The following is a 17,279-nucleotide window of genomic DNA, read 5'->3' as shown; positions in this document are numbered from 1 at the left end:
ACGAGAAATTCGCTTTTTGCTCGCACTCGCCTACTTACACACTGGCTACCTTCAGACTGCTCGATCGCCGCTTTTTGCCTTCGAAAATTGCACCCAGCAGATTTGTCTTTCAAGCCGGTGTATATTTTTTCCCCTCCGCCTTTCATAATATCGCGTGCATTATTACATTGCATTTATTTGTCTCTGCGGCCGCGTTTTTTCCACGTCCAGCCAGCGCCAAATTTATTTCTCATCAAGTGCTCTTTTCATGCCCATTCCCTTTTTGCTGGTTTGCGCGATCATCAAAGCAGTCATTTTCGCAGTGGCAAGAAACAATAAAGCAGCGGTCGCGAATTATCACCACGCTGGTAATAAAGTGGGGGATAATTTAAGAATATGACTCCACATAAATCTTTTTTTATTGACGCGATATTCCCTCTCGTTGCGCGCGAGTCTCTCTCTCTCTCTCTCTCTCTCCATCTCTCTCTTGCTCTTTTCTCACTCAGATATTTTCTGCAAATTCACATAACTACCACCGCAACAACTGCCACTGCAATTAACTTTTTATGCCTAGATGTGCGTTGTTTTGCCCGACGCTTGGTGATTGCGATTGGAAAAGGGAAAAAATTGCCAGGCTATCGAACCGTATTCGAATTATTGTACGTTGTCCGCCTCGGGACGACACGAAAGCAGCAATGGAAACTTCACGGAAACAGCTGTTTAAATATAGAAAAAATATCCCGATGGAGAAAAACGAACGTAAAATAATTTTCTGCGTGCGTCGGAAGTCATTTTTTCCGCGAATTCTTTCTCGTGAGAATATTCACTAATTACATGCGTTTCTGAGTCACTCCTATTATTTCTATTTGCATCTCTTTAATTTTACTAATCGGATCCGGACAAATTTGTTGTTTCTTTAGGTACCCGAAGGCGTGCCCGTGGGCTTTGAGGTGGGCACCGTGACCGCCGGCGAGGGTGAGAACAGCGTAGAGGGTGGCAAAGTCACATACACATTGAGCGCAGACGAGCTGGACGAAGAGGTGGCGGCGACATTCACCGTCAGTCGCACCACCGGTGTGATGCTGACCACCCGTGACCTCGACCGAGAACGCGCCTCATCTTATCAGCTGGAAGTGCGTGCCATCGACTCGAGCGGCGTGCCTCAGGTGACGAGTTTGATCAGCATCACGATCGAGGTGGAGGATGTCAATGACGAGGCACCCTTCTTCGCCGAGGACCCTGTGCTGGCGACGGTTGCTGAGGATGCTGCCGTCGGCTCGTCTGTTTGGAATTTCACCGCAGAGGACAATGATTTGGGTAAGTGTTTTGTCAACAGATTAACGATTTTCGAAAGTTGTATAATTCAGAATGGACTTCACAATCTCTATGCAGAGACGTTTTTTCTCAGCAAGAAACCCCCAAAATATGCAGCTTTTTAATATAACAAGTATTTCATTTGGTTTTTACACGCAAGTGAAATTTTTTTTCAGTTAAATGGTGTTGAACTGTTAGCAATTACAAACCATAAAAAGGAAACTAACAGCCCAGAGATTTTTTAACAAAAAATGCCGTTTTTTTACTAGCCTGCTTGCTTCAAAAGTGTTTACGACATAGTTGATGTAAAAAAACTAAGAGCAGAATCAAAGCATAATTTTTTTACAGTTCACCACCACTGAAATGTGTGATATTGACTGTATATTTTGGCCCAGATTGCAGGCATTTAATAACTATAATAAAATAATGGGAGATAAAATGTAATTAGATACGTATAACTCATATGCTTATCAGGTCGAATTTTGCGCAAAACACTCGATTTCACTCGGCCATAATTTTCACCAAATTATGCTAATCAGGACAAGTTAATCTCCATAAACATCCTGTAAATTAAACCCGCATTTTTCTGCTTGCTCCCATCGCAGGTGTTAACGGCGAAGTGCGCTACTCACTGAGCCACCAGTGGCCTCGCGACGACTTCACGATCGACCCTGAAACCGGCGTCCTCAGCGTGTCCAATACGCTGGACAGGGAACTGCACGCTGAGTACACGCTGGTGGTGACGGCCACTGACCAGGCGGTGAACGCGTCTCAACGTCTTCGCTCGTCGGCCACGGCCAAAATCCTTGTGCTCGACGCCAACGACAACGCGCCGCGATTTGTGTCCCGCTCGATCCTGTGGCTGTCCGGCGACGAGCCGTCCGGCATCGGGGCCGCGCCACTCATGCAGGTCATCGCCACTGACGCCGACGCGCAGGACAACGGCCGCGTCTCCTACTTTCTGAACGGCGACGACCACCTCGAGGGTCTCTTCACCATCGACCACCTGAGCGGCCTGCTAGGACTCGCCAGGCCTCTTGGACGGAGGCACGGTGGTGCTAGACTGGTGCTCAATGTCACCGCCAGGGACAGCGGAAAACCCGCTAAAGCCTCTTCGCAGTTGCTCGAGATCGAGGTTGCCGGCGGCAGTGATAGTCCTGCGAGGTTCTTGCAGAGTGTCTACGAAACCACCGTGTCCGAAGATGTCCCGAGTGGGACGTTTGTGGTCAAGGTGTCAGCGAGGGATCCTGATTCCGGTGAGTGCAAACCTTTTTCCTTGTCTACCAAAGCAAAAGATCGAAATATATTTTTTTTATTCCAAGCTTTAATTATTTTTTAATTTAGTTTTAAACCAGTTTAAAAAATATGGAAAAATTGAAACGATAAATAATCACACAAAAAATATCCAGATTTCAATGGGTGCCTCTCAACTTGCAACATTCAAATTCCTTCGATCGTACGTGATTTGTCGCGCTCCTCACGCTCCACCACGCACAATCAACATTCTTAGCCCGGGGGACATTGATGATCAGCAAATGAAAGAAACTAATTGTCACGCAGGCTCAGGATCGCGGTTGTGCATTTAATTGTTGGCGACGCCCACCGCGAAGATCGAGTCGCTAATTTGCAGAGGATGAGAGGTCTTGTTAATGAACACGGCTGACCATAAAAATTGGCACAATCAATTAAACTCGCACATTAGCGACATGCAAATTATTTAAATGTGCACGCGGGGAATGAGCGAGCGAGAGCAGCGTCGGGCAGGTTGCCCGCGCGCGGCTCGGAAATTAGGCTCGCCATTCGTTATTAGACAGATTCATTGATTAGCCATGAATCCCATTACCATCTGTTCCACTCGGCCGAGCTAAATGTATATATGTGTGTGCTGTGTATTTTCATTAACAGCACATGGCAACATTGCCTCTGCGCGTCTTCTCCAGCACACGAACGAATCCCATCTCCCGCTCGCTCGCTGCCTGAGTCGCTCTCGCTCTTCCACAGATAATTACTAGACATTAAATATGGCTGCTCGGGGGTTTAATTTGCGTCGGCCGTGTTACCTTTGGGTTTCTTTATTAGTAACTTGCCAGCCAGCATTTGTTTGAGACACCTATCTCAAAAAGAAAGGAGAGAAAAAGAGATCTGGCTGCCGCCGCCGTAGCTGCCGCGGCTGCTGCTTCGGAGCCAGATTGGGTGTATGTATATGTACAGCTTTCGATATGACCCTGGAGAGCATGATTGAGAAAAACGTACGCTGGGCGAGCAGAGTAATAAACGAGTCTCGCAGCAGTGCATAGTCAAAAGCAACGATTTGGAGAGGATTGCTTCTATACATTTTTCCTCACCAGCGTAACTACTAGAATTTGCTGCATTTGTTGCCGGAGACTTGTTCAATTTAAGGAGTTTCAAGCCATTTAGAAAACTTCCCGAGGAAAAACAATACTATCATTTAATTCAAAAATTCATCAATTATCTGCTACGGTCAGCATGTTTAAATAATAATAATAAACAATAAATCTCTTGGCAAAGTGATAATTTTCAGCACTTACCGGGACAATCCAATTAATTGATTAAGGAGATAAAACCGCGATTGCTATAGCAGAGCAGCCAGCTTTCTTTCTTCATTCGATTCGGCATAAGAGCAAAGACAATGGCTCGATATATCATCAGTGCGAAATGAGCAGCAGTCGTTTCAAGCCAACGTCCGAGGAGGCTGGTCTGCATGTCATCGTGCTATTTATTAAAATCTACTCCCACGGCATTCGCCTCATTTAAAACGGATGAGTCTGCTGGTGAGCTGGAGCCCACCGCCGCCGCCGCCGCGGATGTTCGAAAACCTCTTATGTGCATATTCAGCCTTTCACGTTATCTGATTTTCCGCAGATTTCTTGAGCAACCCGAGATGCAAATGCTGCTAATTGCTTTCAAAAGTAGCCGCGGAGAGTTAAATGAGCGTCTTACCGACGCACAACACACTCTTAATTTCCCATATATCAACTGAAAAGTCTGGTTGGCGCATGAAAGTTTTAAATTTATCTCTCATTGAAAATTTATCCAGCGGTTTTAAACTTTAGTGCCTTAATGAAGAAATATTTCTCCGAGGCTTGCAATGAACTAAACATTGTCTCTGCTGGCTGAGCGCGGCACACAGAAAAGATATTGAATGCAAAGCAGAGAATTGATGATGGGGCAACATTATAATGCTTGAGCAGTGCAACCGCCCTTGAGTTATGACTTATAAAGAGCCGGGCCGGTAGTGTATAAATATTTTACCCACAGTGTAACAGGCCACACATCGACAGCAGTCCTTTTTAATAAAGCCAGCCGAGCAGCCGGCCGTCGATTATTTATATTTATTTGATTCCAGCCACTGGAATTATCGGCGTCATTTCGCTGCTTTTATCGTAAGCGTGCATCGAAGAATTGCCGATTACCGAAAGCCGCAGAGAGGCAAAATTTCGATTACCTGACAAGTTGTGTTTAGAATTACTTACTTCCTTTCGGCTCATGAAATTAGCATTTCCAGAAGATTATTCTTGGATCAAACGTTAAAAATTGCGAAACACGTATTACAAAACATAATAAAATTGACTTGTAGAAACGCAAAAAAGCAACTTTTTTTACTTGACAACCATTCTCTAAAGGTTTTGCATCATGGAAACGCACTGCAGTGCCAATGCACTTTTCATCGAGTGCATAAGTGCATGTTTGTATAAATTCGCATCTTTCATCGTTTATGTTTGTTTTCCATTAGCAAGGCATTCATTTGCAATAGTAATAACGCGATTGGTGGAGTAGCAGCAGCGCAACTCCAATATACGTATGTATTGGACTCGCAGCCGCCGCGGAGTGTGTATTAATTTATGTTCGTGGATAGTTGTAAGGGGTTTAAGTGCCTGTGCTCAATAATAATCCTCGGTGCGAGCGGTCGTAAAATTATCATTGCGCAAACCGTGCCTGCTCGTCGGTCCAATACGCGGAATATGAACACGAAGAAGTTAGTGCTGTTGTTGCCGCTTGTTGGCTTGGGCACCGGCCGGCGCATGATTTAGTTCAAAGTGGCCTTTTCTCGTAACCCTGGCTCCAGCCACTCTGCTAATAACTAACTCCATTCCATGTCGATGGGATTTCTCTCTCCTCTCGCTCTGTCGATAATTATTAGGGAATTTGCGGCGCTTCCTTTTCGCGAAAAGTCATCAAATTGAGTGCTTGAGGTTTTCTTTCTAGGAAAGTGCATTTTGTGTCCGGTACTTAGTTAGCACTAATGTCGGGATGTATGTAAAATTGCAAAGAGAGAAAACCTCAATTGAACTTTTGGCCTCAAGTGCTATTAGATTTGCTGTGAGTCGGCTGATTGAGCAGTACTCTTACTTATACATTATTTCACGGACTAATGAGAGTTAAAAAAATCAAATTTCGAAATACTATAAAATATGTTGACTAGCAGATGATCACAGTTCTGTTAATTTTGTATTTATAGATCAACAAAGGTGGACAGTATAGAGCTAAAAAAATTGATTTTATTCTACCAGAAAGCAAGTTTAATTCATGACAAGCCGCACATGGTTGATAGATTACGACGAGAAGAATAAAAATTAAACGGAAAAATAGAAAATCCGTTACTTTTTCAAGAAAATTGGCAAAATCTGGATTTTTTATTGTTGTGTTGGTTCTAGTTCAATTGTTTTAAACTGTAGCCATTTAATTGTCAGTTTGTGAAAACCATTTGACCCCGATTCTATTTTTTCATTCAGGTGGCTCACCAGACAACCTGACGTACTTCATCCCTGAAGGCATGGCTGACGGCCGCTTCAGCATCGACGCCCGCCGCGGGGTGGTGACCACCTCCGGCCCGCTGGACCGCGAACTAAACTACCGCTATGTACTGCCCATCTACGTGCGCGACGATTCTGCCCGTCCCCCGCAACTGGACTCGGCCACCCTCGTGGTGAGCGTATCTGACGCCAACGACAACTCGCCGCAGTTCGCCCCTGGCTCGTGCTACCCCCTGTCCGTGCCTGAGAACAGCGACCTGGCCGTAATTCACACTGTGGTGGCGACTGACCTTGATGAGGGCCGCAACGGCGAGGTCACCTACAGCATCACCAGTGGAAACGTGGGCAACAAGTTCAGCATCGAATCGCACACCGGCGAGCTGTCCGCTAGACCACTGGACAGAGAGGCCCAGGCCGCCTACTGGCTCGTCATTACGGCCGAGGATAGGGGAACGCCAGCCCTGACCGGGGCGTGCAACCTCAGCATCACGGTGGGCGACCAGAATGACAACAACCCCAAGTTTGCCCTACCTAGATACGCAGCCTCCCTGCCGGAGAACGCGCCCCTAGACTCGACGGTGCTCACCGTCCAGGCCACAGACGCAGACATCGGTGCCAACGCGCGCATTACCTACTCTCTGACCAACGAGAGTCAATGGCTGTTCAAGATTGACAACGCGACTGGAGTCATCACCACTGCTGGGTGAGTGGTGAATTTTCGAGGAAAATGGCACTTTGTAGTGTTTTAAATAAATTTGACCTCTTTGCCACAGCATTTTGTCAGTAGTTAACATTAAACGACCGGCTGTTAATTGATTCAAAACTCGAAATCTAAAAATTCCGATCTTAAACGATTCCCTAATAGCTCTCGTATATAGTAAACGCTGGCGGTCCAGTTTTATTAGCCTTAATTCCTCTTAAGCACGGTATCATTTTGTGAATTCAGCGAATCAAACAATAATAATGAAATAAAATACGCACACTTCTCAAACCTGTTCAATGAATTTCGTGGAACAGCTCACAATTATTCAAGACTGAGCGTTTGACCAAGGCGCAGGCAGTTTTCTCCCAACCAGCTTATAATTTTCAATCTGCCTTTCTCTCCACGCAGTTGTAGTTAATGCTCCATTGTCTCAAAATAGTTGGTGAACACATCTTTCTGCCTGATCCGCGTGCATATTTGCACATGCACGTACAACCCAAGTTAAAGAGACTCGTCGGTTTAATCACCGCTTTCCAATATCCACAGCCCGCTGGACCGCGAAAAGCAACGCGTCTACTCCTTCCAAGTGGTGGCCACCGACGGAGGCCGCTACGATGCCCGTTCCGAGAAGGTTTCTGTCCAGCTGACTGTCAATGACGTCAACGACAATAAACCCGTGTTTGAGAGGTACCCCTTCACCGCCGAGGTGGCTGCTTCCACACAACCTGGACAAGCACTGCTGCAAGTTTCGGCTCAAGACAAGGACGAGGGTGCCAATGCTGACATTGTTTACAGGTAAGGAGATTTTATATTAGAATGATTTAATGGATTCTTGCTGATCTTCCTCGAATTGAATGTTACCGAAGATTACTAAAGATGTGATTGATTTTTTTTCATTTAAATTAGCTTTTCAATGGAGTTTATTTGCCTTAAATGATTGCGGTTGCTCGAATATGAAGTTATATTTGGTCATTGGAAATTCGTGAGCCGTATCGTTTATGGCGATTTTAATTGGTCGCCGCAATCGCGTAATGCCCGTTTTCGCGCAACTTAATTGGAGTGATGGCTGGCATCGGCGATGAGCCTGTTCGCTCGCTCGCTTACCCGTGTAGTCATTCTTGTAGTCGCACATTATTTTCCACTCTCTTTCACTTCTCTCTAATTAGAAAACAATGGACGTGGCTGCTTTAGTGTTAATCAGCCTGTTTAGCGCGCTGCTGCTGATCGGGATGAAAATTTATGAGGGCCATTAAACGAGTGCGGCGGTGCACTCAATCACCTGTCACCCGGCGAACACTAGCAGCCACCGACTCGAAAATGCAAGCGGATGCATCCTCCACCTCCTCATTCTCCAGCCGCTGCTGATTTACATTTTTATACTCATTAGTGTCGTTAACGGCGGAATTTATTTATCTCTCACTCCCGACAATGGAAAAGCAAGCTGGCCACACGAAACGGCCGGCTAATTAATTGGCCGACGAGTTTGGGAAATTCGTGCTCGGAATTCCGACGCATTGTTCACGATTCGTCACTTTCGTCTCGGCCGCACAATTAGTGGCGACTTTAAAAGCTTTTAAACTGCACCTCATCAATCAAATTTTGAGCGCGGCGTCGTGTGTGCGTATGCAGCACGCCGTGAAGCAGCTACGTCCGTCCGGATTTTCTTTGAGCGTGACTACCCAATACAAAATAATGAAATAATAATATAAAGCAAACATGCGTTCCGCGAAGCTCCTTCTCTAGCTAATTTTCGTCAAAATCGTGATGTTTTCCAAAATAAAAGTGACGCCACTTATTGTTAGTGCCTCTTCCTCGGTGTACGTCAGTTACGCTCTTTTTGTACTACATATGCGGCAGAGACTGGAGCAATGAATCAAAGGTGTGTCTGGTCGGCGAGCAGAGTCAATGTCCCGCTTCACTCCCACACGTCGACACACAGCTCTTTTGTTGTTGTATCTCGGCGGTGATTAAATTTGTAACGCGTCACTCGAACGCTGCTCTCAAAGCGGATTAACTCGCTCTCGCCAGCTTGCTGCGCCGGCCACCCTTTGCCGCATTCCTCAGATAGGCAGAGTGCGTGACACACACGACACACTGCCTGCCTATACCACAAGGGGTTTAAAACCACTACACGCTTATTCCAAACTGCTTCCTAACTGCGCCAACTGGTTCTTGTCTTTAACGTCGGGTCCGCCCTTTCCAGTCGAAAATCCGAGATAAGCGTCGTTTTAAAGTCACACTCCATTTCGTTCGCTGGAAGATCAGAGCAAATTATTTTGTATCTTAAATCGTGGACTTTTCAATACTTCAATAAAATATACTAATCGTTTCGTTTGTAATTTCTAATTTGCAGTTTCGTGAACGAGCCGCACGGAAGCAAGTTTCGAATTAACCCAAGCACAGGGGTTGTCACGGCCAGTTCCAGTCTGTCCTCGGACTCTGGCCGGCTCTACCACCTCGAGGTTCTAGCCAGGGACAAAGGCAACCCCCCGCAGAGTGCTACAGGTTTGGTCGAAATCAGAGTCGGAGAAACGAGAGATGCGGCTGCTGCAGCTGCTGCTCTCAGGTTCCAAAATTTGACCTATGTAGTAAGCCTACCAGAAAACGCACCGACCGGCAAGGAAGTCGTTCAGGTAAGACAATCTATAACTTACTTAAATTACTAGAACTCTTTGAATTTTAATTTTTGTGAATAATATTGTGATTACATATTTTACACTAATATTAATCAGAGCGAAATCATTAAATTCGGACTATTCCAATATAATTTTTCGAGGATTTTGAGATTGAGAAAAAAATAGGGAATGCATCCTTTTCAGGCCTCAAACCTGATATTTCACCATCCCTTAACAAGTACTTTGAGCAATTAAAAGTATCACTTAAAAATTTCAACGACTAAAAAACCCGTCCAATCAACCATTGTTTTCACCTGGAACACTGCGAATTTGCTGCTCTGCCGAGATCCTTATTTTAGTTTTACAAAACGATTAATTTGTTATAGGTTTCTGCCGTGCGAGCAGACGGACGTCGGCAGCGCATCACCTACAGCTTTGGCAGCGGCAACGAAGACAACACTTTCGAGATCAACTCGAATAACGGCCTTGTGCGCGTACGCGACCCCCGATTGCTTGACTACGAAAGCGCCCCTCGCCTCCGCCTGGTGGTGGTAGCGCAGGCGGACGGCGCCCAGCCACCCCTTTACGGCTACGCTACCGTGTGGGTGGAGGTGCAGGACGTGAACGACAACGCTCCGCGCTTCACGCAAGAGCGCTATTACGCGTCCGTCTGGGAGGGAAACAACAAGGGCACTTTCGTCATGCAAGTGTCGGCCACGGACGCCGACGAGGGCTCAAACTCGCACATCCTCTACCACATTGTTGACGGCAACCATGACAACGCGTTTGTCATCGAGCCGCCGTTCTCGGGCCTAGTAAAGACCAACATCGTGCTCGATCGCGAGATCAGAGACTCGTACCGGCTCACCGTCATCGCCACTGACGAGGGTAGACCTCAGCTCACCGGCACAGCAACTCTTAGCGTCACCATTGTCGACGTCAACGACAACCAGCCGACCTTCCCACCCCACTCGGTCATCAGCGTTAATGAAGGTACGTGACAAACTATGCTACAACCAAAAAAATTGTGTTTAAACACCATAGCTTGAGGTTTATAGCTCAATCAAAATTAGGAGTCTGCTTAGTACTGGATGGGAAAATTATGGCGTAGCTTAATATTTATCATCTCCTTGCGCAATATGATTCGCAAATAAGTTAAGGTTATTTAATTTGTTAAATGGACATTTCCTCTGGCTTGAATAGGAGCTTAGTTAAATGTATTTTAAAAACACATAACATGTATATCTTTTCCACTTATCTTGAACTACGTTTAAAAATCTGCCGACGTTTTGCTCGAACCTGAAACAATTAACCGCACTTAATTCTAGGGATAATTGTGACGGAGTGTCTCGGTCTAGCCGTAAGATAGACACGCATTGTTTCGCTATCGACTAGCAGATAAAATTTTTAATTTCCTGCCCGCCGCGCCAAATTAAATCATCCCATTGTGACGACCAGTTATCTCGCTCTTCCTTTGACGCTGCTGGTCTCACACGCCATTAAAAATAATACACTGTGGAAACTCACGATGAAAGCATCAGATTTGTATAATATATTTTGCAGTTTTTGCACCATGTTGGTTGATTTGAAATTAAGTTACTGGGGTCGGTAAAACCCAGTCCGTTCTTAAACGTTGAGCAACGATGATTTAGGGTACACGCACGTGACCTTCTGTTTCAATTAAGTCAAAACGAGAGAAAATGCTTCGTTCGGTTTTTTTGACCCGCGGGGAGTCCGTGCATGCTGGCGTATTTTGAAGCATGATGTCACCGCAGTTGGAACATGCACTCCCACACTCATGAGAAAATAATGCGACCAACCAAAAATATCATTTTCGCTCTGGACCTCTTTTGATGTGTTTATTATCCGGGGCTTGTTCGCGTATAAAAGCGGCTGTCGTGCAAAGATGTCGACTGGCGGCTGGCTCGCTTGCTGGCCGACCGGCACCTATTGAGTGCCATTCGGTGATAAGGTGCTGATACTTTTATCGTCACGAGTGTGTGTTTAAGTGAGTGCAAATTTTCATCACGAAATATAAGTGCTCTTATTTATGGAGACGCCCCTCCCCGACGCGGCCGAATTTCACTATTCAGATTGGCATTTCATTTTATAGGGACGTGCACTCCAGACGCACAAAGCAATCGTGCCGCTAATGATCAGTCGCGAGATGTCTAATTGACAGGTGCTCCTAGTAATGTAATGAATGACCTACGCCAACGGGGGGAAAGTTGTTGCGAGATGACACGAATGCCGTGCCTGGATCAGTTAGAACTCTCAAATAGGTTAATGGGCATTGCTGGCTGTCATTCACTCACTATATTTGCGTACGCGTCGGACACGAGTGACGTCATTATTTTGACTTGTTCACTGATTTTTGAACTACTCGTCGACAATTAATCTAATGAGCTCGAAGGCTGTTTTCCGCGCCACGGGAAGCCTTGGAATTCCATTTGCATATCACGAATTGTGTGCAGCAGCCGTCGTTTTTAAATCAATGCCCCACTGGTGGCAGATGTAGCATGTAACTGAAACATATTTTATCTCTGCTACATTCGTTGATAATCCCTCACGTTAAACAATTTTAAATAAATTGAAATAATAGTAAATAAAGACTAACAATAGGAATGTTTATTTTTGCAGGTGCCACATTGGGTTCTGTCGTTGCGGAGGTGACGGCTAACGACGTGGACACCAACCCCGCCCTGACATACTCTTTCGCAGAGGGTGGCAACCCCGACTCCACCTTCAGCATTGACCGATTCAGTGGTGCAGTCACCCTCGCACGCCAACTTGATTTCGAGGGACGCAAGTCGTACGAATTGAAAGTGCGAGCATCGGACGCGGCCCACGCCGTCTTCACCTCGCTAACCGTCCATGTGACCGACGAGAATGACAATACACCTATGTTCGAGCAGCAGTCTTACGAAGTCGCACTTTCAGGTGAGCGCCGTTGTCGATTTTCTTTTTTATCCTCCTCGCTTGTTGCCTTTTCAGCGGTATTGGGAGATTTTATTGTAAATTGGCTGAGAAGTATCGGGGTGTCATTTATTTTTTACATTCGGTGGCCAGAAAGACCGGTTTCGGCTACATTGGGTGGGGAGACTGCGGCGTGCTGAGCGTGCAAGCGAGCAAACCTCGCATGGAAATTATTTTAAGGAATTGGGCGATGAAAATAAAATAGAGATTTTATGCCGTGGATCGTATAATAGCAGATATCACCTCCACGCCACCATATTTGCTTTCAGCGTTTCTCTAAAAATGACGACATTTTGTTGTTTGAAAATTCGTATTTTGTAATAAAACTATCATTCCCCTTTGCAGAGCTGACAGAGCCAGGTCAGCCGATCCTGACTGTCAACGCATCAGACGCCGATTCCGAAGAAAATGCACGCATCCATTTCTCCTTGTTGGGAGCCTCTGACGGCTTCAAGATCGACGAACATACCGGTGTCATTTACACAAACCGCAGCGTAGAGTACGACCCTAGACGACCTCATGTGCAGCTACTTGTGACAGCTACAGATGGAGGAATTCCCTCAAGATCTGCAGTCGCAGCGGTTAGAGTGCATTTGACAGATGTTACTGATGCTCTTCCAAGGTTTCCTCAAGAGGAATTCAGGTACGGAAATCTTAAATGAAATTAATCTTTGGCTTTAACTATTTCAAAATTTAAATCTCTTGGCTAATATATATTTTAGCAATTCTTTGAAAATTAATTTTTCAATCTTATTCAGGGTTCACATTCGTGAGGATGCAACGTTGGGATCGGTGGTAAAGCGACTTCCACCTGCTGGAGGTCTGACTGATGACTTGGAACGCAGCAGCCTTGAATTCACAATTATCTCTGGAAACGATGAAGACCTATTCAGAGTTTTGAGCCCGAGTGGAGAGCTCATCCTGGTTGGACCTCTGGATCGAGAGACGCGTGACCTGTACTCAGTCAAAATCGGTGTGAGGTCGCGAATGGCCCCTTCAGCAAATTCCACCGTTTCTATTCTGGTGCAAGTGGACGACACCAACGACAATGCACCAGAATTTTCGCAACCAAGATACGAAACGCACGTGAGCGAGTCTGCAGCGGTTGGCCGCTCAGTCCTCAGGTTGACAGCCACTGACAGGGACACCGGCAGGAACGCGAAACTGCTCTTTGAAATCACCTCTGGCAACGAAGAAGGCCTGTTCACGCTAGACCCCAGCTCTGGAGTTATCTCCATCGCTGCTGTGCTGGACAGAGAGCGTGCACCGATGCACAGGCTTGTGGTGCGCGCCTCAGATCAATCTCAGGACAAGCAACTAGCGGCCCTTGCATCAGTTCTTGTCAAGGTGGATGACGAAAACGACAACGCGCCACGCTTCCCTGTCCCCAGGTACACCTCATCTGTGCCTGAGAACTCGCCAGTCGGAACGAGAGTGGCGCGCATTTTGGCCACCGACATGGACAGGGGTGAATTTGGCCTTCTGAACTACTCAATTGTGGCTGGTGATGGCCGTGGCAGATTTGCTGTCGATGATACAGGAATGATAACAACGCTTGCAGTCTTTGACTATGAATCGGTAAATCGATACTCCCTGACCCTCAAAGCCAACGACCAAGGTGGTCTATCTGCCACGACCCTGGTGGCCGTTGATATTGAAAGCAGAGATGAATTCCACCCTGAGTTCACGGAAAGCACTTACCGTTTTGTGGCACCACTCTCTCCACCTGTTGGCTACGTGGTTGGCAGCGTCCACGCTTCCGACCGCGACCTTGGTCCTGACGGCAGGGTGATCTACGCTTTGGCCAGCCAAGATTCGCATTTCAAAGTGAACAGAACGACCGGCGCCGTTTTGGTGCGCAAACCTATTTCGAACGAAGCTGCTGGCAGTGAGGTGCGACTCGTCGTATCCGCCAGCTCAGGTCGTCCAGGGTCGCTGACGAACATGACCATCGTGGAAGTTGCCCTGAATGCTCTAGCCACAGGGGGCTCCAATCTCGTCGGTGCCGGAGCCGGTTCATCTGCCGAAGCAGCTTCATCAGGAGGACTGGCAGATTGGGCCCTGAGCATGCTTATCGCCCTGATCCTCCTGCTTTTGGCATTTGGAGGAGCCGTCGTTTTCCTGCACATGCGAAAGCAACGCCAATGCAAACCTTCCATCAGCACTGAGCCGTTCGACCACTCGTCGTTCGACACCATCGACGTGCGTGGTCCGACCACCTCTGCCGTTTCCCCAATGGCGCAGTTCCCACCCAAATACGACGAAATTCCGGCTTACGAGGCCGCCGCGGTTGTAGCAGCGGAGAGAAGACATCACCGCCACCACGGCTCTCACCACGCAAACTCGGAGCTTTCAGAGCAAAGTCAGTCCGCCTCAAGCGGCAGGGGCTCTGCAGAGGACGACGGCGTGGACGAAGAAATCTGCATGATCAACGAAGGTCCTCTCATCCAGCAGAGCGGACCGCAGTCGAGCTCAAGTGGCCACGTTAACCGCGGTCTCCAACTCCCTGGGGACTCTGGCTGCATCCAGGGTGACGAGGATAACCTGAGCGATGTTTCGGTGCACAATACTCAGCAGTACTTGGCGAGGCTAGGCATCGACACCTCTCGCTCACAGGTGGACACCGCCAGCAGTAAGGGTGGCACCAGCATCGTCGCCGGAGGCTCACAAGAGCTGCTTCCTCCGCTCGGCCACTCCATCTTTGACGATGAGAACGGCGAGGCCGACCTGGCTAACCTTCTGTACGCAAAGTTGCAACACGGCCCCGGCAGCAGTGGCGCCAGCGCAGCGGGAGACGACCAGTCAGCAGCGTCTACGGGAGGCGGTGGCGACGTCCGCAGCACCCTTCTGGGCTTCACGGTAGCAGACGAGGGGCCCAGCATGACGGGCTCGCTCAGCTCCATCGTGCACAGTGAGGAGGAACTAACAGGCAGCTACAACTGGGACTACCTGCTCGATTGGGGGCCCCAGTACCAGCCGCTGGCGCACGTTTTCTCAGAGATCGCAAGACTTAAGGACGACACGGCTCCCTCGTCGACGTACGGTGGCATTCCAGGCAAGAAGGCCCCACTGCCACTCACGCCGCAAGTCAAAACCGTTCCTCCGCCGTTGATCACCAACGTAGCTCCCAGGTCGATCGCCCCTGTGGCCAGGGCGTCCCACCAAATGCCTCGGTCGCCTATCAGCCACGAGTTTGCCGCTGCAATGTCGCCGTCTTTCTCGCCCTCCCTCTCCCCCTTGGCCACAAGATCGCCGTCTATTTCCCCTCTGGTGGGCCCCTCGCTGGGACCCCACCACGGTCGGGCCCTGCCACCTAGACCCACGGGCCTCGTATCGGGCACGCCGTCCGGCTCCGAAGCGGAACTGAGAATCTAGTGTGATACCTCTTACCCCTCAAGTGTAGAAAGTGTGAATATTGTGAAATATAAAATCAAAACTGGACACATTCTCGCGAATTTCGCGTTGCTCAACCGAGAGTCAGGAGAAAATGATAAGGAGATCTGATTGTTTGTACAGAGAAAATTTTTTAAATTAATGCAATATTACATTGTGATTACAAAATTCAGACGGCACGGCCGCTCTCTCCTCTTACGATTCGTATACGCGAACAGTTCTTTCATAAGATGATAAATTTTCTTAAAAGTCTCGCCGCCTTGAGACCTTGTGATATTGTTTTATATTTGTACGTAATTTATCCAAGTGTTTTTGTAATGCGCGTATGCCTGCCCTTCGCAATCATATCACAGCATCCTTGCCATTAAGATGGCCCCTCATTGTTCATATTGATTGACAGTCGACGAGAGGAGATAAAAGCATATATATGTGAGCTATCACAGTCCGCCACTATTGTCAGTTGCCAAACGATTACTTTGTAAAAAAATAAATTATGATCAGAGTTGGCATTTCAGTGGTATGATGCAGTATACTAATGTTAATATGCAAACAGCAAATTGAGAACGAATGCAACAGATTTTATTGTGTAAATATTATATTATTTTCGAGCGGTATGAAACATGAGAATTTGAGCGCATAATGTAACTGAAGGGTGCAAACAAATAAAATACAAATTAAAAATAACATTTTCATTTTTTCTTCTAAGATCCCCTCACATATTATTTATTATTTCCGGAAAGTTTAGTCAAGCCAAGCAGTAATGATGAGAGAAAGCCTTACCTGGATTAATAAAATAAATTTAAAAAAATCAATCACCTTTAGAAATAATGGAACAAAAATCCTAATTTGTTATTTTCGTGCGGGTATCACACCGCCACAGTCTTTTGAAGTCGTTGTCGCTAGGATACGAATAAACTGTTTTACATGAGACCTCAATCGCTCTCATGAGTTGAAAATGGAAGAGCTTGAAGCAGAGGAAATAACCAATTCAGACAGAAATATAAACCCCGTGGAAGATGAAAAAGAGCCGTCGCAAAAGGAAGATTTGGTGGAGAGCGACAAGGGTGCTACTGCCTCAGGTAAACAACAATCTGCATTAGTTGGAGCACAGCCGATCATAAATAAGATCGTTCTAAACTGTAGATGACGATCAGACGACTAGCCCTTGCTACGATCATGCACTAGCAGCAAAAATTAGGAAATGTTTGACAATGCAAACTACATCCAATGCGGAATTCGGCGAACAGTCTCTTGCAGCAATACGAAAATTTGCAACAGAAGTTGAAAGGGGAGCTCTGTACGTTGGAGTTGCCAAAGGGAAATTGTTTGCTTGCCTCGATGACTCCGACCTTCTTGATGAGGCAGAGCTTATTGACGTTTTTGTACTGCACAAAAGTGACGGTGCAAGCGAAGAGAGCTTCACCAATGACCTAGTACACTTTACTGTCCCCATGAAAGCAAAGGCTGGTACTGTGTGTTTGATGCAATCTTTTTTCGCTCCTAACTTCATCTTCGGTGAAAACA

The 17,279-nt window shown here is 46.9% G+C and overlaps 1 protein-coding gene across 2 annotated transcripts in view; it reads left to right on the top strand.

Annotated features, from left to right (window-relative positions):
• The window catches only part of ds (dachsous cadherin-related 1), a 121,713-nt gene extending 105,274 nt beyond the window's left edge, over window positions 1-16,439 (top strand). For both annotated transcript variants that reach the window (XM_065486522.1, XM_065486523.1), the window contains 9 exons: window positions 900-1,296; window positions 1,899-2,549; window positions 6,048-6,771; window positions 7,318-7,566; window positions 9,125-9,404; window positions 9,773-10,379; window positions 12,027-12,326; window positions 12,708-13,005; window positions 13,121-16,439. In XM_065486522.1, coding sequence (XP_065342594.1) covers window positions 900-1,296; window positions 1,899-2,549; window positions 6,048-6,771; window positions 7,318-7,566; window positions 9,125-9,404; window positions 9,773-10,379; window positions 12,027-12,326; window positions 12,708-13,005; window positions 13,121-15,737 — 6,123 coding nt within the window. In that variant the 3' untranslated portion in view covers window positions 15,738-16,439. The remainder of the gene's footprint in view (window positions 1-899; window positions 1,297-1,898; window positions 2,550-6,047; window positions 6,772-7,317; window positions 7,567-9,124; window positions 9,405-9,772; window positions 10,380-12,026; window positions 12,327-12,707; window positions 13,006-13,120) is intronic.
• Window positions 16,440-17,279: the final 840 nt, after the last annotated feature.

This window comes from Cloeon dipterum, chromosome 3 (assembly GCF_949628265.1).
Source record: "Cloeon dipterum chromosome 3, ieCloDipt1.1, whole genome shotgun sequence".
Lineage (NCBI taxonomy): Eukaryota > Metazoa > Arthropoda > Insecta > Ephemeroptera > Baetidae > Cloeon > Cloeon dipterum.
Note: the sequence above shows the minus strand (reverse complement) of the source record. Positions and strands in the feature narration are given on the sequence as shown.